At 38.7% G+C, this 14067-nt stretch overlaps 1 protein-coding gene across 1 annotated transcript in view; it reads right to left on the reverse strand.

Moving 5' to 3' along the window:
• DYNC1LI1 (dynein, cytoplasmic 1, light intermediate chain 1) overlaps positions 1-14030 on the reverse strand; it is a 25069-nt gene extending 11039 nt beyond the window's left edge. The window contains exons 1-3 of the mRNA XM_008949887.1: positions 13962-14030; positions 3710-3826; positions 1991-2221 (exon numbers count right to left, since the gene is read on the reverse strand). Coding sequence (XP_008948135.1) covers positions 1991-2221; positions 3710-3752 — 274 coding nt within the window. The 5' untranslated portion in view covers positions 3753-3826; positions 13962-14030. The remainder of the gene's footprint in view (positions 1-1990; positions 2222-3709; positions 3827-13961) is intronic.
• Positions 14031-14067: the final 37 nt, after the last annotated feature.

Genomic DNA, 14067 nt, shown 5'->3' on the forward strand with positions numbered 1-14067 from the left:
GACAATTGCATGCTAAAATAAAAATCACACTACTCCAGTGCTAGAAGTCCTCCAGTGGATTACTAAAATTCCCATTGTACAACCATAACATACTAATTTTAATCCAAGTACAGAAAACAGTAAACAGGAGGTTTGATGTAGGATATCGCAGTTCAAAGACTGTAGAATACAATCTCAGGTCTTCCTCAGAGACATGATTAAAATGACCTGGCCACAAAGCTTCAGGAGACACAGCAGCATTCAGTAACCAGAAGAGCTATTCCAACCCCACACACACAGCTGCTATGTACCCTCTAACATCTTCCCGTACCAGTTTTAGTCCTCACAGGGTCTGTCTTTGAGTGGAGTTAAGTTACTAGAACCGGAAGACATACACAGTAACACACCTCCAGAGAATACATACAAACCCTCAGTGGATTTCAGTCCTGTTAGCAAGTTAAATCAGCTCACAGGAGCACTAAGCTTGGCACAACAATAAGCAGGACCATGTAGCCAAGAGTCAAGCAAACTAGATTCCTCCCTCCTCCTTTTGGCACTATCAGGCTGCAAGCCCACTTAGCAATGCATGAAGCCACATCACAGGAGGTTCAAAATAAAGCCAGTTTCTAGTCCTATCTGGATGGTGCCCAGGGCTTCTGTTACACACAACATAAAGACCATAGCAACTCTAAGAATTAGACCAGAAGATAAAAGAACAAGAGAGCATATAAAACTTTAATGAGTAGCTGTTTTTCTTGGCGCACTTTATCACTTAGACTTTATCAATTTTGTAGAGTTTCCCTATTCTGTTCATTGAAGAAGAAAAACTATCAGCCTGCACACTTTTGATAACAGAGACAGCGTACCTTTACTACTTTCATCCAGTAAAATCCTATCCTAAAACTGTTTGGAGGGCTGTTTAATACATATGTGCATGCGCACACACCACCCTCCAAAAACCAAACCAAAAACCACACCCAAAATAGCTCAGCTTGTCCCTCCTCAACAAATTCTTGCTGTGGAAGACATGATTCTCCAGGATGCTACTTCCCTTAGAAGAATCTCTCTCTTAAAAGAACAAACAAAACAACCATCCACCCCCATTCCAGCGTATCTACAACTGTCACCTTATAGGCTACTTAATCACAGCACACCACAACCTGCATTTCGGGAAAAGCCATTAAGCAATCTGGCAGTCCTTTGGCTAAGAACATACAGGTAAAGAGAGCAACTTCAGAATTCTAAACAAGGTTTACTCATGCTATTTGATCCTAAGACAGCTTTTTCAAATGGTCTTCCTTTCAGTAATCCACTAAGAGACGAACGGGAAAGACTCATGTTTTAGTACCCCTAGGGAAATACAGTGGCTGCCCAAAAGTAATACAGAACTAAGAGGTAATGAGTTCAGTCAGTTTCAGGAATCCTGCAACATCTTTGTTATGCTTGTTGAAAAAGACATGGCACTGATAGAGTTGTACCATATCCATGTCAAAACAAACATGTAGCTGGATTAGTGTCAATAATAACTATGATAAAAGAAGTAGAAAAGGACCAGACATTACCATACTGTCATGAGTCCCTTCAACATTTACACTTTTTGTAGGCACAGAACAGGTCCTATATTCTCTAGGCTGACTAATCACAGGAAGAGTTAAGAAGCTAATGCAGTGATTTGCCTTTAAAAAAAAAAATTGAAAGCTAAGATGCTTTTTCACTTGCGAGTATCCTACTGAGAAAAATCTCTAAGAAGGAAGACTGAATTCAACTCGGCTATGTTCATTCTGAAAGCTCCCTCTCCCCTCACATTACGGTACTTCTGTTAGCTGTATGTAAAACACTAGTATTTTCTTTCTGTTCGAGACTTATATGAAGCTGGACTTGCTTGATAACTCCTAATGGAAGTAACATTTCCAAAGAATGAAAAAACACTGCAATGGAGAGATTAAATGGTGCAAAAAGCATTAAGCGTATTTGACTTAAGTTTATTCATATGTATTTGCAGAATACTCACACTTCTGTTCCATTTCTTTCATTTCTTCAGGAGGAATTTTTAACTTGTCAATATGTTCTCTCACAACGCTTGCCCATTTCTGTAAAGAATCCAGTGCAGTCCAAGGCCTAGACATGTCTACTACCAACATAATTAGAGTGTCCTTTAGAGAGCTTGCCTCCATTGCAAATTTAAGAAGACCTTTGTGATACAGGTCACCATCCAAAATCCATACATTACATCTTGTTTGGTCTACAAATAAAAAATAAATAAATAAATAGATTATGAGACTTACTTGAAACAGTCCAATCCGTAATGGCTGGTAAAGGTTCTTTAGATATGTAAAATACAAGGAAGGAAGCAGATTACAAGTTTTATCAGTCAGCTGAACATACACAGCAACACAGTAAACTACAGCCTGTGGAGACAAGCTCCTTCTCACCTTGATGTTTACTGGCTGATAACTGAAGATCTTAAACACATTATATGAGAGCGAGGATCCAGAGATAGCCTTCAACCTTTCCAAATTAATGTTCATTGTTTTATAGAGGGAAAAATGTGTGTGTTGTTTCCCCCCGCCCCCCACCAAGGTGCAACTCAGAAGGGAAGAATTGGGTGCATTCAGCCATCCCTTCTCAGCCCTTGGTCTACTCAACTTTCAGAACTACTATCCATCTTCCAGAACAAATGTGATATGCCTAGGTAACTTTTAAAGTATAGAATGTACCTTTTTTTTAGGTTTTTGATTTAGGTTTTATACAAACCTCCGTTTTTTAATTGATGTAGTTGGACTTAAACAATAAAGTTACTCTTCAGATTTGCAAAAGGACCATAAAATAGTCCATCCCACTGCTTCCCCCCCCGCCAAGCACTATACTCCAATATTCAGAGACACTTCTGCAGCAAATGAAGGGCTGTTAATTCACAATTAGATAGCTTAATAAAATTACATTTTGTCTTCTGTTAAGTGTTTATTGTTTGTTACAGAAGTTCTTAGGAAGACATTTAGATCAAACTCCCAATCCTTTTAACCATGGTCAAGTCATCTTTGAGATCAATAGCCAGACATGAAGTCAAGAAAGCAGGTGAGTTCAGAAAAAAAAAAAAAAAAAAAAAAAGGGATAGCTTCTGGTTCTCCTTTCATCTATGCTATAAGAAGAAATACAGATACGAGTTCCAGTTTTCTCCCACAGCTCCCAGTATGTCCTTATTCACACCCTGATCCAAGTTTTGCCTCTAGACAATCCATTGCACCTCTACAGTGCCTAGTCGTACTCCTTCCCTTGTTTCCCCATATACAAGCATCAATTATCCATTCCATAACTGCAGGTATTTCGGGTATGGATCTCTTGTTTACCTTCTAGCCATAACCCAACTCAAGTCAGTTGAAACACAGGTCCTACTTTACTCCTCCTTCCTCCAAATTTTTGGGCTGGTGGTTTTCCTCTAAGCCTGAGGAACACACATCCATTCAGAATGTTGCAGCTAAGACTGTTTCCCTGGTCTTGTCTTTTCATCCTTTTCTTTTTGCTGGTTCCTCTCCTCTACTGCTTAGGTGGCCATTAAGGAGCTTCTAAAGAAATTACACTGAGAAACTTCCTCATGATACAATCACTCATGGCCTAAGCTGGACTCTTTATAAATTATAAAGAAAGAAAAACATCCCACTGTCATTCCAAGTATCACACGACTGAACCATTGTTATCAAATTGGTTTAAGACACGAGAAGTACAAACTTACCATCCCGATCTTCATCATGCACGTTTAAATACAAATACTCCATTCCTCTTCCTTTTTTGTATTCCTCTATGCCTTGAATTTTTCCTATTAAGCTAGTTTTACCTGCTCCATCTTCACCTGGAGAGACAGAAGTTAGATACCACTCAATCTTTAATTGCAGTTACATACTAGAACCAACCTGAGGCCAGAAGGAAACCATACACTTACAGGGTGACTGAGCTCATTAAAGTTTTGAAATACAGCAGACTTTGCCCAACTCACCCATCTGTTCACAGGGCATGCCTCAGCTTCAAATCTTATTTCTAATTATTGATAAGTGCAATTATGCCACCAACTATCCTACCTGAAATAGGCTTTTATACATATCTTCAAAAAAATATCTTAAGGAGGAGTTAAACATCTTGAATATTTGCAGTCTTTCAAACCAAACCAAAGGGTTAACAAAGTCTTCCTAAAGTAGAGTGCAAGATGAGCTTACTGTGACTTGAAGTTGGAAGAATCTGATTTAGAACTTGGTTATATCGGGCAGCACACAACCCCAGGCTGAATAAGGCAAATCTGTTTTCCTTAGCTTTTATAGGTTGGTTTCTTTGAATCTTTTTACAGGTCTAAAGAGACCTTAAGAAGAGGTGACAAAATATACACTGATTGCCTTACAATACATGTGCATTTGGGTACACACAGAGTAGTGACAAGCCTGCAATCCAGGTCCATTCACTCCTGTTCTGTCCTCTCAAAGGGAGCTTGGATAACCAACGAACCCTACAGCATGAGCACAGTGTAAAACACCCCAGCTATTACCAGAGACTCTTCTTGAAAAACTAACAGTATGTCCCAGAGCTGGAAAACTTCACATGCAGTTCTACAGCGCCGTTTGAAAGCGGAACCAAGCTGAACTGGGACACAAAGGTCTTCCCCACTCTAGTTTAGCAGTATAATGGGTATGTAACAGATAGACATCAGAAAATTCTTAGAACTCACAGGTTTTTAAATTAAGATTAAAACCAAGCTCCTAAGAAGTACCTGATCAATTTTATGCCAAACAGAACACTTTTTTGTTCTCTCCTATACATACTTTTAACTGCTGTTAACTACATAACAAGGAGAAGAGTTCAAGGACAGTAATTTTCACTGCTAAACATGCTCCCTTTAAAAGGAGCTGACCATGATCATATAGACAATATTAAAGCTACATTAAAAAGACTACAGGTATAACCACAGAAAACAGCAGAAAAATCATACCTTGACAGACTGATTTTGAATGTACTTAATATATAATTCCTAAGATTACTGGATGAATTTAGAGTTCAGCTTTATTTTCAGATTTCACTATTAGTCTAGAAGCTACCAGAAGGCATAAGACTGTTTAAATATCCCACACAATTTCACTCAATAGAATGAGAAGACATTTTAGTAAATAAATGAGAGAAAGAAAATCAGACTAAAACTGAAGTTTAAGATCTAGTTAAGTTCAGAGAAGTGAAAAATGTTCTATCAGGTTTTTTTTTCAACATTTAAGTTTGTTTGCTAGTTCCTTAACTCTGTCGAGATGCACCTAAAAAAACATAGCTAGTCTTAAACATTGGAAAGCACAGCTAGTTCCTAGTCATACATTAAGACTTCCTTCTTCTTATAAGAACACTCTTTAACATTAAAATTCTACCCAACAAGCAAAGGGCTCAAGCTTCATCACTTGATACGAGTTATAATTTCTCCTCTGCCCTCACCCAAGCTTCTTAATCCTGTCATCTACAAATAAGTGAAGAGCCTTTACTGAGCTGCTGCACTGACACGTTATGCTGCTGAAGTTGCTATTACTTTTGCCAACCACTTCCACATGACTCATTCTGTTCTTTTACCATGAACAGGCAGCTTCCGTTAACTTGTACTAGCAGAAGGCTCAAAAGGTAAGACAAAATTTTTTATTCCTTTTAAAGCAGAGTTGTACTGAACAGCTTTCAACACCCGACTTCTAGCTAAGTTCTCTAGCATACCATGTTTGTTTTTCATAGGTGCCAATAAAGATTAAAACTTGTCTGCACTGGGGAAGTTTAGCATCTTTGGCAAGGTACATCTGCCAGTTCCTAACAGAAGTGGCTGCAACTTAAGTCTAAGAAATATCTCCGGTTATGAAAAGTTCTAAAGATGACAGAAGATACTTAGGTCTAAACTTAAATATACTTGTACAAATGCTAATATCTATGCACCCATTGTTTGAAAGTGCTCATGCTAAACAATATAGGCAAAACTTGAAATGTATGTCCCACAGCCCTTTATGTGACTGTGTGTGTTGTCATTTCTTCCCCACCCCTGTATTTCCAAATGCCCAACATAAATTGAAGTTCAATACTGTTAAGTTAATATCTTATGGCAAAACAAGAGCTGGAATGTTATTTTCCCTCCTAAAGTTTTCCAGTAATTAAGTTCAGAGTCTACACAGAAAGAAATTTTATCAGTAGCATAAGACAAGTTGATTTGCTGCAAAATTAATAACTTTGGACACATAAGTACCCACAGTAGTAATTTCAGACTTCCATCACAGAATTACTTAATCTGTTCTGTAGAGAAGATTCTTTGCTCCCTTTTCCTTCACAGATATCCACCCATTTCAAAACACAAAAATCAAGTAGGTGGATCACTGACATACATAACTGTATTATACAAGTTACTGCATGCAGAGAGAAATGCTCATCATTCACTAAAAAGCCAAGGATGCATCAGTGAAGTCTGAAGGGATTGGTACTACTTTCAGGAATTACTCAGGTAAATGAAGAGAATAATACAGTTTGCAAATTATATAAGAGAACCCCAAAGACCTGTGGAGAAAAGAGTTAGAAGCAATACTGGCAAGTGGCCCAAAACAAGTTAGCGATGTTTAAACCAAATGGTCTACAGATAGGACAACTCACTCACAAGGGTGCAAGATAACCAACAGTCTAGGCAAGTGTGACCTGTTCCACAGGAACAGAGAGCTCGCAACAGATTTAGGCCAAATTAGTCAATATTATGGAAGAAGCTGTCAAAGTAAAACCAGGACTGCTGTATATGACATAAGGGTGGCTTCTTTTTTGCCCACACAATTCACCATAAAAAGTTATGAGAAGATGATTGCCTTGGTCAAGAAAACACACTAAGACTTGAGGTTCCATCTACCTCTTTCTGTTTTCAGTATGTTGCATATACCTTTTAAAATTTTGACAGCTGCAAATGTATTTGTTCATTCGGGACATCAATAGTCTTAGGGTCTTGTGTAACTAAGTATATTTATCTTTTTTGTCGTCCCTGGATAACTCTAAAGTAGATGAAAAACTATTGTTGCTTAGTTTCAGAAAAAAGGGGAATTTCATATTCCTCAGACTTTAACATAATTGCATATTAATATTATGAAACAAACATTTTTTAGGTACTGCTGAAGCAATATATACAACAGAGCCTCATGCACAATCTTATCATCATCCTCCTCTTCCCTCCAAAAGTTTGAAATGAAAATCCTTTAGCTTCTTTATTTTTGTCTGATAAGCAAATTAACTACTGACTTCTATAAAAGCTCACAGACCAAAACATTTCTACATTGCAATTCTACATCAAGAATTGTACATTAGAATAAAAACAGTCAAAGTAGATCATTGCAAATGTAACGTTTTCCATATTTTCCTTCTTTTGCAAGTAACATACGAGGTCTTCCTTTTCCAAAGTAAATCCTGAAGAAGTAAAATTTTCCATTACATCAAACCACACTCACACATTAGTATTCCAGTGAGGAAAGAGAACCAATGCTTCTGGGGAGCAGTGCTCTACACCAAAGCTCAACACAACTAAAAGAGGGACAATGTTTAATTTTTCAGAAAAGCCAGGTTAGGAAGCAGTTGCAACAAAGCCAAGACAATCTGCTTACATGCAGTATTTCACAGTCTCATTAACAGAACTGAAAGTCTTATATTCAACGAAACAAAAACCATTTCATTTTTATCCTCACACTTCAGCCCGAGGTGCACGAGTTTGGGGTTGTGCTGCTCACAGCTCCTCTGTCCAAGGTGCTACCCCGCCTACAACACAGACCTTGAGGAAACCGTTCTTTGGTGCTGCCCTCAAACATAAAATAAGAAGTCATAACACAAAACCCTGCCCAGCCTTCTCACTTCTTACAACTCCAGGCCAAAACTATGTTTCCTGAGCAGAAAATAGTGTATCACTAAATGTTCTGCTACAACACAGAAGTTAGCAGAATGGTCACCTACAGAATGGGAAGGATGGGCAAAGAGGTGTAAGAATTGCCTTCTGTGAATGAAGGCAAGCAGGCACTTACCTATGAACTGCTATTAAAACTGTTCAACCATAAACTATTGCATTAAAAAGAACCAGGGCCATTACAGAACTTCTCTAAACTTTCAATCAAACATTTTTCAATTAAGAATATTTACTACCTTCTCCATTTATTTCAGTTTTGAAAATGAAAACAGAAACAGATTTTCACTTGTCTTAAAACCAGATTATTTCTTACTTCTCACAGAAGTCTGTACTTGGAATAGCAATCAATGGGCAATCTCCAGTACACATTTGACTTCTGACTTTTTATTTAAATTGTTTCTCTACCAAAGTGTCAAGTGTGTTTAAAACATGGCAAAGCAAAGAAGCAAGAAGTCAATGTTTCTTTTGTGTCATCAGTACAATTAGTCTGCCCCCCCTTCATCTGGGGCTTCATTTTGTTTTTGTAACAGCTCTTTGAAAAGACCTCAGTACACTTAACTGTGGGTAATCTATGATCCTACTGGTTCCTTGATGTCAGTTTTTTGTTTGCTTTTTAAAACCATCAATTAAAATTCAGCTTGATGTGGGAATTATACAACTCATCTCTAAAAAAATATGTTCCAAAAAGGCCAAGCAAAACTAGAAATAACGGTTCTAACTACTCCCCCCTTCTGCCCTATCCCCACAAAGCGTATTTTTGTGAACTAGCTTTATACTTTTCATAAAATAAAATACAGCTTCTGGGTAGAACAATACACAACAGCTAGTATTTCTAACAAAATATTGAGTATTAATAGAAAAAAAAAATCTACCTCACTGAAGTATGATAGAATGAAGTCACAAAGCTCACACCTGAGCTATCAAACAGAGCAATGACACCTCCCCAGAACCACAGAGCTGTCTCGTGTTCCACACTACATGGGATGTCTCAATCCTCATACCACGTAGGCATAACAGTTTTCTTCCTACTAGAACTAAGCACGTGTGTACTATAGCTATTTTCAAGATAAAATATTTCTCACAAGCTACCAACTGCCTTCTTCATAGCTGCATATTAGTGAGATTTGTTTACAGCTGCTACACTAATTGAAGAATGCTTTTCACAGAACAAGAACAAAATAATCAAAGTAAGCTAAATTAAGTTTGCTTTTTAAGAACTAAAGAACAAAATTAATTATGCTCATTAAATCCTTCTCTAGAATCCCTCAAAACAACGTGGAAGTTCCCGTTAAGTAGGTCACACTGAGGCTTCAAATAATTTGCCACTAAGTTATAATTTACTCATTGGACAAAAAACTTCTTCAAATTTGTTCTACTCCACCACCTAAGTCTTTTCCCTTACATATGATTCATTGGGTACCCTTATGCCACTGAAAAATTAGATAACTTGTCTGAAGAGCATCTTTGCTGCACTTCTTCATTACAACAGGATCAAAAGCAGACTGCAGACCACTGCTCTGGCATGCCTTTTGTCAAGTCCTGCACCAGAAGGATACAAGGCCCAGCTGAGTACAGGTACAGCAGTAATAGTGTTATTTATGCCTGGAGAAACCCACAGTCAGAATAAGACAGATACTACAAAGAATTCTGTAGTGAATATGAACAACATACATCTCTAACAAAAGCCTTGTCCTTTAACACAACAGTAAGTCATGAAGCGTATTTTACCCAGGCTCACTACCAAGACAGAATAATCCCGTGTTACCACCAAAGAGACATCTTCATTGTTGCTCCTGTCACTAACCTGCCTGGAGAACACAAAAGCACAATTGCTTTCACTGTTCCTCACCTTTAAAACTATTTCACAGATAGATCTAGTACACAGCGGCAGCTCTGTCAAACCACAGACAAATTAAAAATAAATGCACCTCAAGAACTTCCTGTGCTGTTCCAATTGACTTTTACCACATTATATCCACGTAACTATGGCTTTTTGGAAAGGTACTATAGCAGGAAGGGCACTGTGAAATAGTACTACTTGGTTATAAAAAAACAGCTGCCAAACAAGCAATTAGAATTTTATCTAGGTCAATGCCCCATCAAAACAGCTGATGCTTTACAACTCTACTGATTGAAACTAAACTTGGCTAAATTTGGAAGGCTATTATCACCTGTGGAAGGTGAAGAATTTGCAAGAAGAGGATGAATAGAAGCTATATGACAACTTCTGCAGTACTAGAGAATTAAAAAATGTTTGAGATGAACGATATATATAGTATCAGGAACTAGTATTTCATCAGCTGTAATGATGAAATAAATAGTGAAATAAACATATTTTCCTATTCAAATAGCTGGAAACTGGAAAAGTAATGTTGAGAACAAATGTAAGTAAGCAGATTTTATATTGAATTTATATACTTTCATGACAATTTGCTGTATCAGAACTTAATTTTGAAGTTCACTACATTCCATGGGATCACTAAAAGAAAGTAGCAAGCTAAAACTGCTCTTCAGGATGCACCATTTTCTACAATAACAGCCATTCCTGTTACATGTACACACAGAAAAGTGTACCTCTAAGTTAGATGTAGACTGGGAAAGCTTCTTCTGAAGCATCCTGAAAGTCACTGGACAGGAGCATAGCTCAAAGACTCAAACAAAGAGGCCTGGGCCTAAGAAGTGAGATGCCTGGGGTAAAGACAAAATGTGGACACAAGGTATTTGAATACTCACTGCCCACTGAACTCAAAGCCATTATCATCAAGTGGGGTAAAAAGCATGAAGAAAACTAAGATTCTATTGATTCAGTAGATTAAGTGTGCAGTACAGACACCTGCAGTGAGGCATACATGTATCACTGGATGGTTGGATATCAACAGAAATGCAGGCAAAGAATCTGCTCTGCTTCAGAGACAGAGAAACGTATGAAATAAAAAGCCAGAGGGAAAGAAACTGCTCAGTTAACTTGCAAGCTGGGAGCCTGCTTTGTTGTGCATCCTGGAATGACTGTGGACAACAGGGCCTGAATGCAGGCAGCAGTTCATTGGACAGATCACTAGTTCAGGTCTCCGAATCCAAGCCTGCACACATTCTACAGCACTATGGATTCATAACCTGCAACGGTGACTTCTGAGCTGCTCTCTCTATTCCACCTGCTTGCTCAGATATAATCATATCAGGAAGGGAATGAACAAGAGAGCTCCCAGTTACAAGCACCATTTTTCCCATTACACTGAACAAAAAGCATCTCTTCTGATCAGCTACCTTTATTACACAAGTGAGCAGAGGAGACAATCCAAGTAATCAAAAAACACCGCTAAGAACAAAAAACCCCACACCAAACCCAGCAAGAATTACAAAACCCACAGTCCTCGGCTATCTGCAAGAAGTAGCTAGAAAGGTCACAGAGCACCCAGTTCCCCCAAAAACACAGAGACACCTTAAGCTTTCTGCTGGTATAGCTTGCTGAATGAGGTAGCTGTGGTCACTGACACAACTGCCTAGGAATCAGAGCACACTTACTGACAGAACTTACTGACAGAAAAGTGACTTGCAACTTGCATTTTTATTATCTGTTCATACAAGAACAGAAATGCTTTTATGCTACATGTGGTGCCAATTAAGAGTTTAAAGTCTTCACAGAAAAATACTTATTGAAAAAATGCCTGTAAGTGAAACAATTTTTGAGAAGTAGAACTGTAGAGTTGATTACTGTGTGCCATATCTAGAGATTAACATTTGGCATTCCAAATTTCCTTTAGTTGTTTCTTGACAACTTGAACTGCTTTCCAGGTTCTTAAAAATGAGATGTTAACACAGCTAAAAATAAATACTGCAATAGCAGAATTAGCACGCCAGACATAGTCAGGTTCCCAGAACTAGGCATACAAGTATATGCAATGTTTGAAAAATATAAATGTTGCAGGCATATCAGTGTTCTTTTGTTTGCTAGGACAAATTTTCTAGGTAGTAGGTTTTTCTTGTTTGTTTTTCTATGTTTTTTTTTTTTTTTGAGGGGGACAAGCAGGAGGTGTGTTGGAGTCTATGGGGATTTTTTTATGTAACACATTTTGTATTAAAAAAGAAGCATTCAGTTGTTACTGTATACCATGTTTCAGCTGCAAAGTTTTGACCAATATAACTGTTAATACTGCAAGTCTTTGCCTACCACAAAACGACTGAAAACCATCAAGACCCCAGTCAGCTTTACAACTCCTGCTTAAACGTATTCAAAGAATGGTGACACTGAAAACAGTCATGGCAAGAAATGCTCTGTATTAACACCAAAAGCTAACAGAAAATTATTTAAAGGCATAAGGCTTAAAAATAGAGGAAATATGAGATAGCAGAGAAATTGCAAACACAAAGCTCAAGAACCTGAAGAGACAGAACCTCATATACTGAATCTGTCCAATACAGAATACATAAGACTCCTTTTCCTGTGCCAGTGTGCTTCAAGAGCAGCTTCATGACTTGCAAGTGAACAGCAAAGTGTAGTACATGGATTAGATATCCTCACAAAGAATATGACCTCACTGGCCAGTCCTCAGATCTAATGCTTTTTTTTCCTGAAGACACGTCAAATATTTTTTTCCTTGGACCATGGCCTTCTAGAAGACACAATTTAAAAGAAAGAACTAGAATTTATTCTATAAATATGCATATCTTTTAAAAAACGCATCACTCAGAAAAGACCAAAAAAAAGTGTTAAGTCATTCTATAAGTTCTACATAAATGGGTGAAAAGAAAATTTCTATATAACAAATTAAGCATCTCAAGTTAAACGCGCATTTGGAAATACTCTGTGGTGGTCCTCTAGTTCTGAAAGAAGCACCATCTTCAGTTATTGAGTATTAAGGATTGTCCAACTACAAAAGGAGAGGAAAAACAAGAGTGTAACCTCCTTGGCAAAGATCATGGCTTGAAGAAGAACCTGAAAACTTCAACAAGGATAATCATCCAATGTAGATTGAAAATATCACATAAAAAGCTGTCAATCAGTGTTAAGTCTTTCTTTAATATCAATAGAACTTCCAATCTCCATATCGATTAATTACATAACATAAAAAAAGCAACAAATTAAAGGGTAGTAAGTCTTGTAAAAGGTTCACTAGACCACCCTTGTAGTTTTCTCCTTTAGTCAGTTTTAAGTCACTACTCAGCTTATCAAAACAGGAAGAAAAACAGTGACAGTGATTGCTTTAGAATTACGGACTGAAAAAACCTAACTTGAAAAACCTCAGGGGAGTACAAACCACGACACTACACAGAGCCATATCTGAAAGCATCAGTTTCTCCTCCTTTCCCACAAAGTTTTTAATTTTGCTTGACGTATAATTTTATTCCTTCCCTTAATAATAGCTGGATCTATCACCATCGCCCTATCAAAGTCCCATTCTGTAACTTCTAACGCTTACCAAACGTAAGGCTGGACTAACGCACCGAGTGGCGACAACAGAACACAATGAAAGCCGGCAGCAGTGAACGATGCTGCCGCACAACTTGCTGATGCTATTGCTGCTGACGAGCTGGGTGCATGTGGGCAGAGCACAACCAACACGCCCACACAACCTACCCCGCCCTCCGGCCGACAGGGAGCAGCCGGCATTGATACTCTTCGGGCCACGGAAGCAATTTTAGTGCTTGCATGACACACCACACGGACCAGCGAGCAGCATTGGCTGCACGAAGGAGGGAGGTTTCAGAAACGGGTGACAAACCCGCGCACAGCCCCAAGTAAAACATTCATCAAGAGAGAAAGACAATAGAAACCACCCTTCTAAGCCATCTCTGTCTAAGGAACTAGGGTGGGAGAAGATGGCAAGGGTATTATGGGGAGGTACCTACGATGAGGGGAGATATCTAAAGCATCCCTAGGTATTGGATACCCAGAACGAAGCAAAAACACGTAAGGTAAGAAGCGAGAGAAAAACAGCCCCTTGCCACGGCCATACCCGCCCCCCTTCGGGCACTACCGAAGAGAAGCGCCAGAAGAGACCCAGAAGCGTTAAGGAGCACGCCTGCATGCGGCAAGGAAGGGAAGGGCTCCGAAAGCTTTCCTCACCCAGCAGGAGGACGTTCTTCCCCGACGGGAGCTTGGAGCGGGAGCGCGTGGACACCTCGCTGAGGATGCAGGACCTGGCGCGGAGAGACAACGCGTGAGAGGGGCC

Source organism: Merops nubicus, unplaced genomic scaffold (genome assembly GCF_000691845.1).
Source record: "Merops nubicus isolate BGI_N331 unplaced genomic scaffold, ASM69184v1 scaffold11941, whole genome shotgun sequence".
Lineage (NCBI taxonomy): Eukaryota > Metazoa > Chordata > Aves > Coraciiformes > Meropidae > Merops > Merops nubicus.